Source organism: Megalops cyprinoides, chromosome 1 (assembly GCF_013368585.1).
Source record: "Megalops cyprinoides isolate fMegCyp1 chromosome 1, fMegCyp1.pri, whole genome shotgun sequence".
Lineage (NCBI taxonomy): Eukaryota > Metazoa > Chordata > Actinopteri > Elopiformes > Megalopidae > Megalops > Megalops cyprinoides.
In genome coordinates, this window is record NC_050583.1 from 36,530,044 (window position 1) to 36,545,826 (window position 15,783).

Below are 15,783 nucleotides of genomic sequence, written 5' to 3' on the forward strand. Positions count from 1 at the left end.
ACTGGGTCACGCCCTCAGATTGTGGACATGAGGGTATACGTCATTGACCACGTGCACCGATCTAAGATCAGTCTCAACTCAATTTGCACCTCAAACAAACATTTTCCATGATATTCTAAGCTGATCCAGGGTCAGCGCTCACAGATATAGTGCTGTATTCTCAGGTAAATTCGTGTACTGTTAAAGGCAAGGTTGTCGTGTCACGCCAGCAGAGGAATTGGGACTTGGGACACGATAAACTCGAAAGAGGTAAGGATAAGGATATAGACTAAAAGCAGTCTACCCAACTGACTGCGGGTTTGTGTAAGACATAGGCAAGGGACGAAGACAGTGAATACAATTTTCTGCACAGAAAGTTATATGGCCACTTAGCTAGCAGCTCGATTCCCGTAACCCGTCTTCCGCATTTATCAAGAGTGCAGTTCTGTGGGTACGCAGCCAGGGATTGTCCCTGGCAGCAAGTTAGATCGCTAGTAAACTAATAAGATCGCTAATAAGTTATTGGTCTATGCATGATTTCTCCTCTCCAGTGTAAGTTTGATCTTGTGCGTTTCAGGCACAGGTTTCTTCCAGGCATATCTATGTTCCTTCCTGCAAGATGGCTAAGTATACTGGACTAGATACAGCTGCCAGAGAAAGTTTGTTGCTGGCTAGTGGTAGCTAGACTAACTACACAAGATGGTCCAATGTTATGCTTACTTATTCCTGCATGCGCCACAGCATTGTGAACTCTGTAGCACAGTCTGCATTACTGTTATAGATAATTGACTGACTGCTTGAACTTATTTTACAAAAGTTTTTCAAGTTTAGCTGCCGAGTAAAATCACTTGGTTACCGCGCAACTACTACTTGTAGTCAACTGCAATTCACACTGTAAGGCCAAAAAGTATGTGGACACCTGACCATCACACCTATATGAGCTTATTGGATATCCCATTCCATAACCCTGGGCATAATATGGAGTTGCCCCCCCTTGCAGCTATAACAGCCTCCACTCTTCTGGGAAGGCTTTCCACAAGATTTTGGAGTGTGTCTGTGGGAATTTGTGCCCATTCAGCCAAAAGAGCATTTGTGATGTTGGACGAGAAGGCCTGGCTCGCAATCGGTGTTCAAATTCATCCCAAAGTTGTTCAGTGGGGTTGAGGTCAGGGCTCTGTGCAGGCCACTGGAGTTCCTCCACACCAAACCCATCAAACCATGTCTTTATGGACGTTGCTTTGTGCACAGGGGCACAGTCATGCTGGCACAGGAAAGGGCCTTTCCCCAAACTGTTGCCACAAAGTTGTCAGCATACAATTGTCTAAAATGTCTTTGTATGCTGTAGCACTACCCTTCACTGGAACTAAGGGGCCTAGCCCAAACCCTGAAAAACAGTCCCAGACCATTATCCCTCCTCCAACCAAACTTTACAGTAGGCACTGTGCATTCCGGTAGGTAGCGCGCTCCTGGCAACCGCCAAACCCAGATTCATCCATCAGACTGCCAAATAGTGATAGTGAAGCGTCATTCATCACTCCAGAGAACACGTTTCCACTGCTCCAGAGTCCAGTGGCGACGTGCTTTGCACCACTCCAGCCATCGCTTGGCATTGCACATAGTGATATTGGGCTTGTGTGCAGCTGCTTGGCCATGGAAACCCATTTCATGAAGCTCCCGACGCACTTGTGTCTCTGTTGCAGCCAGAGACAATTTGGAACTCTGTAGTGAGTGATTCAACAGAGGATAGGTGGTTTTTACACGCTATGCGCTTCAGCACTCAGCAGCCCTGCTCTGTAAGTTTGCATGGTCTACTGCTTCGTGGCTGAGCTGTTGCTGCTCCTAGACACTTCCACTTGACAATAATAGCAGTTACAGTTGACTGGGGCAGATCTAGCAGGGAAGAAATTTTGCAAACTGACTTGTGGCAAAGATGGCATCCTATGACAGTGCCACGTTTAAAGTCACTGAGCTCTCCGGTAGGACCCATTCTACTTCCAAGGTTTGTCTATGGAGATTGCATGGCTATGTGCTTGATTTTATGCACCTGTTAACAATCGGTGTGGCTGAAACACCTGAACTCAATAATTAGGAGGGGTGTCCACATACTTTTGGCCATATAGTGTATACAGTGTACAAGGATACAAATGGTACTGACAACCATTGTCCCTAAATTAGGATTTTCTGATACATTCTGAATGAAAGGCAGCATTTTTATACAAAGTAATGCCGCTTATGGTTATCCATAATTCTGTTTTGGTTACCTAAAACTTTGTGGATGCCTGTGATCGCACTACTCCATGTATCGCACCCATTCACAACCAGGGTTCTGTTACAACATCTTTGTCACTATGGTACGACAAATTTAAACCTAATATTTTTGTAAAAGCTGCTGTAACCTGTGGACTTTGTTTTGAGGGCATTTGTCTTATCTGTCATGCTGTTACACAATATGTGACTCTGAAGGTAAGACTCAATCAGTTGCTTAAGTATTAAGTCAGGCTTGTGTGTGGGTTGGGAGGTTTAGAGTGCTTGTGTTTGAAGAATATGTGATATGTGTGTTCAGGGTGTGTTTTGTGTATCTATGTTTGTGAAAGAAGGGCTCCTGCAATCACAATGTTGTCAATCCTGAAAAACAATTCTGCCGTTACAAAGGAAGTAAGCAAGGGGTCCTAAATAATGCTAGTGTGTCTGTGTCTGTCTGTGAAGTGTTTGCTAAACTTACGTGCAGATTTGTGTTGCTAAGCAGTTAACCTGCCTATTTTGTGTCTGTACCAACCAGTTTTCTTACAGGAAGAGGTTACGGTCTGTGGTTAGCATATGTAGGTGTATTAAATCTCTCTGTGTCATGCCTGTGCAGGATGTTGAAAGCTTATTTGGTGCAGTGAGGGAAGTGCTTTTCTAAAGGTTTTGTACACACTCTATTAACACATACACTTCTCCAGTGCTGTACTCTTATACCTTGTTATAAAGTTACATTTGAAACATTTCCCCCTGTCTTTCTTAAGGATGTCTGTGAAGAAGCAAGGCAGTAGAGGAATGGGGGGAGGAGGAGAGGAGCTGGTGGGAGAGTCCATCATCCGGATCCCCCCTCATCATTACATCCACGTCTTGGACCAGAACTCGAACATTGCGAGGGTGGAGATCGGTCCTCTCACCTACATCCGGCAGGACAATGAGAGGTCGGGGCAGTGCAGACGCATAATATGACTCTTTAAGTGCTATTTGACACCTAGTTCCTGTAAAAACCTTTTAGAATCAAAAGTTGTTAAAAACACAGATGATGTGTCTGTTGGGTCATTCCGTGGCAAGTGAACATGGTTGATTGCTTCTCCGTCTTAGATATTGCTACAACAAAATGTCACCTACAGGGTGCTTTTTTCACCGAGGCGTATGACAATGGTCCCCCCCCGCCACTACTGCGTGGTTCTGAATCCGGTCGCCCGTGGTGACGAAGGCCATGTGCTGTTTGATCAGTCGGGGCAGGCTAAGCTGCGCCATGCTGATCTGGAGATCCGGCTCACCCAGGACCCCTTCCCTCTATACCCAGGGGAGGAGATACAGCAGGTGCTTGTCTCGTTCTAAAAAACCCTGTGTCAGTTTGTTTTGCTTTTTGTATTCTCTCTCTCTACATGGCATAGCATAGCAATTGTACTCCCATTACCTAGAAATGTTGAGTAGTCCAGAGTTATGCCCATGATTCAGCATAAGTTGAATTTTTAAAATGTATATTTTGCCTGTGGACAGAAAAAACACAATTCTGAATTGTTTGCTCATAGCAACCATTCTTTGCAAATTAGTGGAAATTACATGGCAGTATGTCAAATGATTTCATATCATATATGAAAAACAAATTGATGAGCTTTTTGCAGCCATTTTGTTTAAGGCTGAAATTAACTTTCAAAGAGAGGTGTCCAGAGAAAAAAAATGGTTGAAACTGTATGTTAATATGATAAATGGTCTTGGATGATGTGCCATATACAGTATGTGTTTTAGAAATTGGTGGAAAATTCAATTTGGCGGTGGTCAGAGGTGTAAATTCCAAAAAAAAAAACTTAAGCATAAAATGAGATATGTGGTTATAAAACATCTCTTGTTGTGCCATCATGATTCCAAATCAATGCCGTTTTGGGTATGCAGACTGTTCCCATAGCCCTTCACAAACTTGCCAGATTTTGGTTCACAGTTGGGTGACTGCCACTACAGGTGCTTGAACTCCCCCAAAATTTCTGAACTTTAATAGGGTGCCTTTGGACCTTTGTTGATTGCCTCCCCCCTCTAATTATACTCTGCTCTAACATCTATGAGTGATCTGTGAGTAAGGTAAGGTCTGGTTCATATCAATTCTGACATATACTAACCCCTTTCACCTTTGTCTCTTATGATTTCCCAGCTGCTTCGTATCAGTGTTGACATATATTAACCCCCTTTATCTCTGTCTTTCAGGATTTGACAGCTGCTTCATATCAGTATTGACACACAATAACCTCCTTCATCCTCTTCTTTCAGGATGTGACAGCCCTGCAGATTGTTTACCCTGACACGGCCCTCCGGCTCCAGGCCCTGCTGGACTTTGAAGAGGAGGGGGGCGAAAAGAGAGTGGCTGGAGATGAGTGGCTGTTTGAGGGACCAGGTGGGTGCTTGTGTTGTGGAAGATGCAACAGTGGGTGGGAGATATTCAACATTACAAAAAAATCCTGTCATTTTTCATATTTTGTTGCTTGAATTCTTTATGGTTGACTTCAATAAATCACTAAGTATGTGTGGCTCTGTAAGGGTTTACCTAATTTAAGATTTACAGTTCTCACAGATAACATATCATAGATAACCTAGCTTGCTGGAAAGAGTGCGGATTGATTTTTCCATTATAGAGGGTGCCTTACCTCATTGTTTTTCTCAGTGTGGGGTCACTGGAGATTTAAATTGGATCACTCTAATAACAAGCTGGACTTGATAATAGGCCTACTGATGATGATGATGATGATATTAATAAAAGTAGTAATAGGTCTAGGTGCATAATGAGAAAACATTCTGATAATGATATTAGTCCTGCTGCACTTATTGGGGAAAAATGAGTGTGTTCTGATAGTACTTCTGTTGCTGAAAAACAGATTTGTTTTGTAATTCTGACGATAACACTGTATTAATTCAGAATTTGGGTCATGATGGTTTGTCATTTTAAAAATGTGTGTCACCTGAAAAAAGTTTGAAAACCACTGCCTTAACAGATCCGCCCTCCTTAAAGGGGCTGCTTTGATATTATGTCTCCCTGGTATCAAAGGAAGAGATGAATACAATCTTGGAAGCAGCCCTTAGCTGTTAAAAGAAGAACCTCAGTTTTCTGTGTAGTTGTTCACATGGGCATAGATTTGAGGGGCGGGGGGCGGGGATGTCCCCTCTGAAATACTTAGAGAATGTAATTAACTGATTACACTGCAATACAGTATTTACATGACTTGTGACAAGGATGTCCCCAATGTTCAGGTGAAACCCACGCTTCTTGTTGTGAGTCGAAATATTGCTTCAAGAACATCCTGTTACCAAAAAAAAGTAAACTTGCAGATCTGTGTAGTTAGGATGCTCACTCCCTGTCACTCCTTCTTTGATCTCTGCCAGGGACCTATATTCCCAGGAAGGAAGTAGCAGTTCTGGAGACGGTGAAGGCCACAGTGATCCGAGACAACCAGGCCATCCGTCTGCGGGCCCGCAAAGAGGGCTTGGACAGGGGAGGGGTGCGCAGGGTCACTGGTGACTGCTCATACCCCTCTAACCCCCTCTGACTGAAAAGTGACCATTCTGTTTATTTCTTCTGTCTGTGCTATTGACAGTGTCATCTCCAAAACTCTGTCCTTTCTGTTAAACTTAGGGGAGGAGTGGCAGGTGAGCAAGGTGGGGGCATACCTGCCTGGAGTCCACGAGGAGGTCGTGGACATCGTCAATGCCTTCATTCTCACTGACAAGGTGCACAAATACATATATTTTTTAAATGTCATTATTTAATAAGCAAATATTGTGTGTGGTGTGGTGTAAAATAAACCCTTTCAAAGAGCGTACATAGTGTTACGTGTTGTAAATTTGGAGAGCACATGAAGTTAAGGACAGGAAATGGCCCATGACTACAGCTGTCAAGGCATTTTTTTCCCTTAATTCAGAAAACAGGAGGACCACAACAATGGTCTGCAACGCAGAAATGATATTTGAGATAGGGGGCCTTTTCTTTTTCATCTTTCGTTCTTCATTTTTGTCTGATACCTGTTCTCCTGTTCTCTTTGCTTGGCTGTGGCCTTCATTTTATTGTTTAACTCAGATGAAATAGATACTAAAAGTTGTGTTGCCAGAGGTGAGAGTTAATCCTGTGTTATGGAGGCTGCCTTACATGGTGAACAGGGTAATATTACACTGAACACTGCACTGAGTGCCTAATTCATACATGGTGGGGTAGCCTCTGTAGTTGTACACCCCCCAGAAGGAAATGACTTATGACTTGTGTATGTATCAGTGCCTTCAGCCTCAGGGTCAGTATTATTATACTTTCATGGTGGTGATATTTATCACCCCACAATCTCAGTGCAGCATCTCGGTACAGTATGAGTGTACAGTATTCCCAGGCACCGTGTGCATACCCTGGGTTTACTCTTTCTCCTCTTCTCAGAAAGCGCTGCATGTGAGGGCCCTGAGACCATTCCGTGACTCAGGGGGGCGGGATAGGCGTACAGGAGAGGAGTGGCTCGTCACATTGTCCGACCGTGAGGCACACATCCCTTCTGTGGCTGAAGAGGTGGTGGGGGTGGTGCACGTGACCACACTCAACAGCCGGCAGTACTGTGTGATTCTGGACCCAGTCGGACCTGACGGCAAGCCCCAGCTGGGGCAGAAGAGAGTTGTCAAGGTGAGCTTCACCATCACTCTTTATGACCACCTGCACACATACAGCGCAGTGATGCTATAAATGATCCGTCTGTGTCTTTCCTTCTGTCAGGGGGAGAAGTCATTTTTCCTGCAGCCAGGGGAACGGTTGGAGAACGGTATCCAGGATGTATACATTCTCTCGGAGGAGGAGGGGCTGGTGCTTAGAGCTGTGGAGGCCTTCACTGACACAGAGGGGGTAAGATAGAAGAACGGCAAAAGGGAAGTCAATAGTCAGAAGGAAGAGAAATGAGGAAGGTTGGAGAGAGAATAAGTCAGAGGAATGTAAGTCAGGGGTATGTAAATAACAGGAGGGGAAGAGAGAAGCACAGAAAGAAGGAGCAGAATTTGGGGTAAAAAAGGAAGGGGGCATGAGGAAGGGAAGTCAAGAAGAAAACTTACCTGGTTACTACATTGCTGATGCCCTGTAACTGTAAGGATTCTGTTCCTTTAGCATTAAATGATTTCCTCTCTTCTTTTATATTCCTCCTGTAGCCATCTCATCCCAAGGCTTCACCCTTTCCTTCCTTTCCCTCTCCTGCCATCTCAACCTGTGTTTCATTCCTTTAATAAACTGTACCTCTACAGCCAGTCATCCAGTGTATTTTCACAATAATGACTCCTCTGTCCAGTTTTAATCCACTCCCCCTTCCTTTCCCTTTGTCAACAGCAAGAAGTGGATGAGAGAGAGGAGGAGGGAGAGGGGGGCTCAGTGAAGGGCAAGGTCTTTCGTCGCCCAGGTGATCGATGGATGCTACGTGGGCCAATCGAATACGTCCCTCCGGCTACAGTGGAGGTGCTGCTACGGCGACAGGCCATCCCACTGGATGAGAATGACGGTATCTATGTCAGAGATATCAAGACAGGGAAGGTGAGAAAGTGGAAAACAAGCTGACTTGTACACTATTCTAGCGAGACTGGAATGACTTACAGACTTACGTCTAACAACACTAACATGTCAGCCAAAAAACCCATCTTACACCCAGTTCTACCACCAACCCCACAGGTCCGTGCTGTGATTGGCCGCACCTACATGTTGACTCAAGATGAGGAATTGTGGGAAAAAGAACTGCCTCACAATGTCGAGTCCTTGCTGGCAACAGCCCGAGACCCGTTGGCAGATCGTTCACAGAGGGAGCGTGAAGGAGAGCCGGGGAAGCCGCGGGATAAAACCAGGGTGGTGTCATACAGAGTCCCCCATAATGCTGCAGTGCAGGTCTATGACTACCGAGAGAAGAGGGCCAGGTGATGAATCTTTTTTCTCTCTCGGTAAACTTTCTTTCAGCCTCCCACACTCACTGCACACTCAGTCTCAGTTATGTTTGTCACTCCCTGTCCCTCTTTCAGAATCGTGTTTGGGCCGGAGCTGGTAATGCTGGGCCCAGATGAGCAGTTCACGGTTCTGTCTCTGTCGGGAGGCAAGCCCAAACGACCGAACGTCATCAAGGCCGTCTGTCTCCTGCTGGGGCCGGACTTCTGCACTGACATCATCACCATTGAGACTGCTGACCATGCCCGTCTACAGCTGCAGCTAGCCTACAACTGGTACTTCATATTTCTGTATACATGGATTTACTGACAAGTCTTCACAATGCTGGTATCAAATATGTCCACTCATAATATTTAGTAAGCATTTTACAAATACACAATGACATATAGCACACATCAGGTATAAATTTAACTAAGCATGAAGCATCACATTCTCAATTGTGCAATCCTAAGTAAAAGTCTGTAATCTTGAAAGAAATGCTAAACACACATAAACATTCAAGGCCCACATGAGTACTGCAGAGACCATACACCTCTGTTCACACTTGAACTTGCCTTTACACAAAATAGAGGACCTGCTCTCTGCCCATCTAACTTGGCTGGAGACTGTTATGTCCCAAACGATCAATTGCAAGCTTTTGGAAGTTATTGATGTTGTGCTACTAGTATCTTAATTTGTCCACAAGAGGGCAGTGTGCCGGTAATACATGAGGATGTAGTGCAACGTGAAAATGATCCTCTCCCCTGTGGCTCCCTTCTGCTGATGTTTCTCTCTCTCTCTCTCAGGCACTTTGACGTTGATCCCCGCTCAGACCAAGCCCAAGCAGCAGCGCTCTTTTCTGTGCCCGATTTCATTGGGGACGCCTGCAAAGCTATTGCTTCCAGGGTCAGAGGGGCGGTGGCAGCCGTGCAGTTTGATGACTTCCACAAGGTACCAGGCTGTCAGGAGGGTCTCCTACCTCCACTGGGTGCAAGATCCCCACAATACCTGCATATCTGCACTTTTTTTGTCTCTGGTTGTATACACATTACCCACCTACCACTTATCACTTACCATTTTCCATTTTCCACCTGCACTCTGTGTCAGTGATCTGGTTAAGCATCCCTCTGCTTGGAGACTGTGTGTTACTGTGTTAGTGCTTCAGCCATTATGTATTGATTTACCCTGTAATTTCATTGCTTGTTAACCCAACTCCTTATTCTTCAGAACTCAAACCGGATCATTTGCTCAGCTGTGTTTGGGTTTGATGACAAGCTGGTGGTGCGGTCCAGTCTGCGTTTCAGCCAGAACAGGCTGGTCATCAGCAGTGTGGACATTCAGTCCGTGGAGCCAGTGGACCAGAGGACCCGAGACGCCTTGCAGAAAAGCGTCCAGCTGGCCATCGAAATCACCACCAACTCACAGGAGGCTGCTGCCCGGTGTGTACATAACTCACTGTCTCTCTCTGCACAACTCCATTCTCTCTTTCTCTCTTTCTCTCTCTCTCTCTCTCTCTCTCTCACAATTGTGACTGGGGCATTAAGATCCACCTCATTGGTCAGAGCCCGTCTGACTGCAGATATACCTGCTTCTACCCTCTTCTCTTTTCCAGACATGAGGCAGAGCGTCTGGAGCAGGAGGCCAAGGGCCGCCTAGAGAGGCAGAGGATCACTGACCAGGCCGAGGCCGAGAGGGCCAGGAAGGAGCTGCTGGAGCTGGAGGCCCTCAGGTGAAAATGCTGCACCTGCTGCTACACTACACCCTGGACAAAATTTTCGCACATGCTTCTGTGAGGGTACCAGGAAAGAGCTGTGAGGCTGCAGTGCTCCTAATAGAGTACAGTGTCACACTGCCTTAATGCCACGCAGTGTTTACTAACAGACTGTGTTCCAGTGTCCACAGCAGCCCTCACTGGAAGCTCGGTGCAACCACTGTGTGTCATCATGGTGTCCGTGCATTGTGTGCATATGCTGTCTCTTTGTCTCTGTAAGTGCGGCAGTGGAAAGCACAGGAGCAGCAAAGGCAGAGGCGCAGTCCAGAGCTGAGGCGGCTCGCATTCAGGGAGAGGCAGCCGTGAACGAGGCCAAGCTTAAGGCCGAGGCTCAGAGGATAGAGGCTGTGAGTCACTGAGCGCTTACCTTGCCTTCTCACCTTTCTCTATCTTGTTCCTCAAATGGTGCTGCATGTGTGCCGGCTTACCCTGCCAGCAATGAAATGATGTGAAACATTCAACAAATGAAGAAGGATCTCTTAGTCCACTTGTGGTAGTCCACGTGTGGTAGGTGTCTCTCTAGAATTAAAGTTTTTAAATTGATGATTAAGATCCAATGAGTGCCCTGTTTCTAATTTTCCCTTTTCCATTCTTTTCCTGTCTTTATTTATCTCATAATGAGTAGTTGTTGCACCAAAATGGAGATCTTGGGGAATTCATCTTAGTCTGTTCTGTCAGATGTGTGCAGTACTGTGAACTCTGATAAGAAAAAGAAGTCTTTACAATTTCTTTCTCTTAAAATTTTGTTGGCACTTTACCAGTTGCTGGTTAAAAATGGACAAAACGTGGCCTGAAATTTCTGTTTGAGTTGCATGCCTCCTCATATTCATAGCTAATGAAAGAAGTGTAAATATCACTTATAAAGCGAATTCAGACAGACAGACAGACACTTGACAGATTTTGTAGGGAATGACAAATATACCTAAGTAAGGGAAATGGACATAAATGTATTGACAGTAAGTACAAGTTAGTGTCTACTGTCAAATTACTATATAGTCATCAATCATGACATAATTATGTTATACTGCTACATTTTCATTACACAGCTATATTTGTTACCAAACTAGCTGCTTAACCTAGCTTTCCAGTCACATGTGTCCAGACCTATTTACATAGAACTCTACCTTGACATTCTGGCATGCCTCCTTGCCTCCCTGATTTGAATCTGCATCTTCAAGTTGTCTTAAATCTTGTGAGGGAAATACATGACAAATGGGTGATTAGCAACTTTCCCACTGGAAATGGGGGTGATACTAGGTAGTTGTCTATGCAAGGAGCATGGATGTCACCAGTAACAGAGTCATTCATTACATAAGCCTGGTAAGTGAGGATGCCTGTAATGTCCAGGAGTGGCAAAGTTCATTGTTATTACAGGTTTGGTTTTACTTCTCTCTTCATCATGTGTATATATTCGGGTTGGGTAGAGTGTTGGATATACAAAAATTCTGTCTTTCACTGTGCTACTATACATTCATATCCATACTCATCAGTATATTTAAAATGTCTTCAGTGCAATTCATTGCATGATTCTCTGTGGTAATACTCTGTAATGGTGAGTCCCATCTGTTGGTGTATGTTTAGTCTTTACCCCCTCCTCCTCGCCCTCACTCCCCAGGAAGCAGAGCTCCTTCGCCTGGCAAAGGCCAGGGAGCAGGAGCTGGGATACCAGCAGGAGATGAACAGGCTGGAGGTGGAGAAGCAGGAGAAACTGGCAGAAATTGAAAGCCGACGCTTCAAGGAGCTAGTGGGCAGTCTAGGTAGCGATACGCTGAAGGAGATGGCCAGAGCCGGGCCTGAGTTGCAGGTAATACCTCACTACCTCCCCCTACTGAACCGTCTCTCTCAGAAGGAATATATGCTAACATTATATTTGTCCTGTCCTGTAATTATTTGTAACACTTTGCCCTGGTTTACTGACAGTCTGCTTTTACAAGGACACTCACTCTCAAATATCCTGTGTGTATTTTAATACTCAGCTATAAGGCACCTAAACAAGTGCTGGATTCAGTGTAGTATGTCATGATTTGGTAGCTGGCACTGACAGAATCCTGACAATTTCTTTCTTCAGCTTAACACTAGTTCTTACTGTGTCAGCTACGAGACAACATGCACTCATTTCTTCACGTCAGTGAGTCTGTACTGTATCTTTCATGGTTAGGTACCATCTGTGTATTTTTACTGCATTAATCTCCCCCTTCCTCTCTCAGGTGAAGCTGCTGCAGTCCCTGGGTCTCAAATCCACTCTGATCACAGATGGGTCCTCTCCTGTCAATCTCTTCACTACTGCTAATGGCCTACTGGGGGCTCTGCAGAACAAGGGAGAGTGATAATGTGGTACAGGATGGAAAAGGCAAATTCATATACAGCAGATAAAATAAATGTGTTAGAGGAATAGAGAAATTATTACAGGGAGCTCGGAAAAACAATTCCGAGTTTAACCAAAATAAAATTATCTGCCTGTCATAATCAGAATACTTGTGGAAATTTTGTGGACAGTTTGAGAAAGATATGAAGGCGACCGAGTAAAAGAGAAAGAGGAATGTCTATCTATAAGCATGCACTTTAATACTCTGGTATATACTGTGGCAAATAACTTACATAACTGACAGGATATGCAGTGTGAGTAAATTGCAAATTGTAAATGTGCCTTTGGTGTGTGAGTTGAGAGGGCTGTCAACACTAACTCTTCTGATTCATAGATTGCTCTGAAAGCTGCATTTGGCATAAGAACATCTTCAAGTGCCGTCTCCTCCTCCAAATACATACAAATGCAGCACTGGAGCATTGAATAAAACAGCATTTTGATAAGGCAAATGTGGATGTTGGTTTTCTGTTCCAAAAAACTATTCATATTACTCATATATTGAAATATTGTCTCAAATGTATAGCGCCACTTGGATTTGAATGACAATATACCTATACACTGACTAGAGTATGTAGTAGGAGAAAGCAAGTAACCAACTTCAGTAAAAAGTTTATTCCAACAATCAAAACAACCATTTAAAAAAGGAAATTATTTACAAGTACAAAATTCAGGTTTGGAAAGTAGGACTCCCTGGGTGCCTCAGTACCGCCTCTGTCTGGGTGAAAAGATGGTACTAGGGTCACTGTCTCTCTCCCTCTCCTTTTCTCTTTCTCTCTGAGAATTGGGAGAGAGAGCCTGCCCCCCTCCTCCTGCCGCCTTCCCGTTCTCACTTTTGAAGAGGTCACGGCCTGTCCTGAGGATGTGCTCCTCGATCTTGCGGTGACGCTTCATGTCAGACAACACTTTGTCCAATCTGGCCTCTCGTCGCACTGTGGACCGAGCCGAGGACCCTGAGGCAGAGAAAGGGGAAGAGGAGAGGCCACCACATTGAAAGCCATTATCTACACATACTGCTGTGCAGGAACTTCAGGGACAGTAACATCTCCACCATAAATAAGCTATTTAATGTGACTTCATGAAGTGAACTGCAAATGTGGTTAGTTTAGTGCTGGTTGTGTCAGACAAAAATGGGGTATTCATTTACATTTACAAGCACAGATACACAGACCCTGTCAGCCTCAATGGCATCTATGTGCAGGGAAAATTCAACTGTGCAGACCAAATGTCCAGGCACAAAGTGATGCTGATAATTTTTGGAGGCAGAAAAAAATTCTTGCTGTACACAGAGGCAAACATGATCAGACATATACAGTAAATTCAGTACCTGGTGTCCTGCGGCGATTGATGTAGGTGTTTTTGGGTGTAACGGTTGTTTGGTCATCATCAAAATCAAACTCCGTGGGGGTGGGGGCTCTGAGAAGAGAGAGAAATCATCAGAACAGTGTGAGGAATGCACTATGACAAGATGTGCATTCATGTCATGTTTGCATTTTGTCATTTAGCAGATGCTCTAACCCAGAGTTCAGCTCCTCCTTATATTCAGTTCATCAATAGACTGTACATACCAGCTCGACATTGTCATGATTGTCTTGATTCTTATTCACATGCACTCTTGTCATGTATTTTCGATTAAGATACCTTGAGCCTTAGCGTGAGGCGTCCCAGCCATGAGTTAATAAAACAAACAGGATTACATACTATACTATGCAAATTTATGCATGTTGTGCCTTGGTGGGAAGAAATAAAACACACTGCAACACTCACTTGCGCGCTCTTTCCTCCCTTTCTCTCTCCCTCTCTTCTTCAGAGTCATCATCTCTCTCAGGGGAGGGGGTGTGCTGTGGGGTGGGGGGTCGACGGGGAAGGGGAATCCAATTTAGCTCCAGTCCCTCTCCTTTTGCCAAAATTTCATAGAGACGCTTGATTTCAGCAGGTGGCGGTGTCCAGTTTTGGGGGTTTTCTATTTCTTCGTCGCTGCAAGGGATATCCCATTCCTCCCCTTCCTGTTCCTCATTTCCATCTATCTCTGTCCGACCTTCCTCTTTTCTATCTTCTCCATGCTCTTCCTCTTCCATAGCATCTTCATCATTGTCACCATCTACTGGAAAGAAAACGTAGAGGCTTACTAATAGCAAAACCGCTACATCATAACAACTGACAGCAGGAGGAGAAAACCGTTTGAATGTAGCCAGATTCTATATATTACCCGATGCAAAACTCTAGCTACCTTTCTCCTCAGCTCTCTCGTTTGCTTCTGTTGTCTCGTCGATCCCATCTTTTCTGTTTTCTTCTTCATCTTGTCTAACCCCCTCAACTTTGTCTTCCTGCCTTACACCCAGAGACTCCATCCCATGTCTCAGAGAAGAGTCTGTTGCTTCTGCAGACTGCATCAGCCTTAACGTGTGGCAAACACGAAAGAAACAAAGAGTGACATTAATGTGCTGTTAACCGTTGACTGGGGAGAACATCTATGAGCGGAGATGAAAGGAATTCGGATAAATGTCGATTAAGTGAAACCATGTGCTACAGTGTTAGCAATAAACTGAAATGACACGAGACACTGTTAAGGATCAGATCTACTCAGATATTTAACTAGTTACAACTCACTTAACCTTAGACCAAGCACACCACGCACCCTTTTCAAATGTGTTAGGAATGTAGTTACTAACAATAGCCCTAAGCACTTAGCAACGACATTATGAATAGCTAAATGTATGTGTGATACTGGAATATTACAGACAACCAGTCTGCAAGTTATCCTAGTAGTTAGCTAGCCTAGTTAACGCTAGTCATTGTTAGACGTGTAGCTACAAGATAACGTTATCCAGGCAACACCCCATTATTCGTTTTATGTTTTTACCTAAACCCGTTTTAACCGCCAAGAAGAAATCGTATTCCTTTCCTTGATTGAGTAAAATTTAATCGTGGTTTTTAACAACATTCAGGCACATCATCACAAATACTTAGCTAGCTTAGACAGTCTCGGTGCGTATGAACGTAAACATGGCGCCATTTTGCATACGTGAAGATGGCCGTGGTTTGCCGGATGTCATCGTTCTTGGTAACTTTACAATAAGTACTTAGCTGTTGTAACCATATAATTTGAACAAGTACACGTGTTCTGATGGATATTAAGAGTACTTTCTTATTTTGGTTCATTCAAAAATGGAAATTGGCTTTAAATGCTCCCGGAAGTGTACGTCATGACGTACAGAACTGTGTGCGCCGATTGGTTAGTTTGGCCGACGGCGCCTGACGCTCCAATTTTGAAAAATATTTCACTGGAGGCCCTCGCGCTGAGGTACGCGTAAATTGATCTCCAGGGTGACCCGTTTTGCAATCCAAATCAACAGATAAAAACATCGGAAAAAATAAAATCTTGAATAAAAATAAGGTAAGCATCTTCCTCAGATCCGTAGCTACTTTGCCGTGTGTATATCTACTCCAGCTATTTTAGTTGCCTTCCATTGTGTTGGCTAGTTTAGCTGGGTCTGGCTAGTTTGGCGATTTCTGATG

General features: G+C 44.4%; 2 protein-coding genes across 3 annotated transcripts; one reads left to right on the forward strand and one right to left on the reverse strand.

Moving 5' to 3' along the window:
• The first annotated feature begins 173 nt into the window (after positions 1-173).
• Positions 174-12,710, forward strand: LOC118789558 (major vault protein-like). The gene is made up of 17 exons (XM_036546036.1): positions 174-249; positions 2,985-3,158; positions 3,348-3,543; positions 4,486-4,609; positions 5,593-5,724; positions 5,843-5,937; positions 6,629-6,865; positions 6,956-7,081; positions 7,553-7,753; positions 7,889-8,127; positions 8,230-8,427; positions 8,938-9,082; positions 9,359-9,570; positions 9,744-9,860; positions 10,123-10,249; positions 11,518-11,706; positions 12,110-12,710. Exons 2-17 carry the CDS (start codon positions 2,986-2,988, stop codon positions 12,227-12,229), a joined length of 2,631 nt encoding a protein of 876 aa, XP_036401929.1. The 5' UTR covers positions 174-249; position 2,985; the 3' UTR covers positions 12,230-12,710.
• Positions 12,711-12,956: 246 nt separating this feature from the next.
• On the reverse strand, positions 12,957-15,418 carry pagr1 (PAXIP1 associated glutamate-rich protein 1). Of its 2 annotated transcripts, none has more exons than XM_036546554.1 (5): positions 15,128-15,418; positions 14,495-14,661; positions 14,032-14,365; positions 13,592-13,680; positions 12,957-13,217 (listed from the first exon to the last, which is right to left on the reverse strand). In XM_036546554.1, the coding sequence occupies exons 2-5, from the start codon at positions 14,655-14,657 to the stop codon at positions 12,967-12,969; spliced, it is 837 nt and encodes a 278-aa protein (XP_036402447.1). In that variant the 5' UTR covers positions 14,658-14,661; positions 15,128-15,418; the 3' UTR covers positions 12,957-12,966. The 2 variants fall into 2 exon arrangements, with proteins under 2 accessions (XP_036402447.1, XP_036402438.1); XM_036546545.1 differs by having other exon boundaries at positions 14,032-14,368; positions 15,128-15,416.
• Between the last annotated feature and the right edge of the window lie 365 nt (positions 15,419-15,783).

What these genes read in the sequence shown, in the direction of transcription:
- LOC118789558 (XM_036546036.1), top strand. Translation starts at nt 2,986, where the DNA reads ATGTCTGTGAAGAAGCAAGGCAGTAGAGGAATGGGGGGAGGAGGAGAG. An exon ending in TACCGAGAGAAGAGGGCCAG is followed by an intron (nt 8,128 to 8,229) that starts GTGATGAATCTT and finishes TCCCTCTTTCAG; the next exon opens with AATCGTGTTTGGGCCGGAGC. An exon ending in AGGCTCAGAGGATAGAGGCT is followed by an intron (nt 10,250 to 11,517) that starts GTGAGTCACTGA and finishes CTCACTCCCCAG; the next exon opens with GAAGCAGAGCTCCTTCGCCT.
- pagr1 (XM_036546545.1), bottom strand. Translation starts at nt 14,657, where the DNA reads ATGCAGTCTGCAGAAGCAACAGACTCTTCTCTGAGACATGGGATGGAG. An exon ending in CGAGAGAGCTGAGGAGAAAG is followed by an intron (nt 14,369 to 14,494) that starts GTAGCTAGAGTT and finishes TTTTCTTTCCAG; the next exon opens with TAGATGGTGACAATGATGAA. An exon ending in CAATCGCCGCAGGACACCAG is followed by an intron (nt 13,218 to 13,591) that starts GTACTGAATTTA and finishes TCTCTGCCTCAG; the next exon opens with GGTCCTCGGCTCGGTCCACA.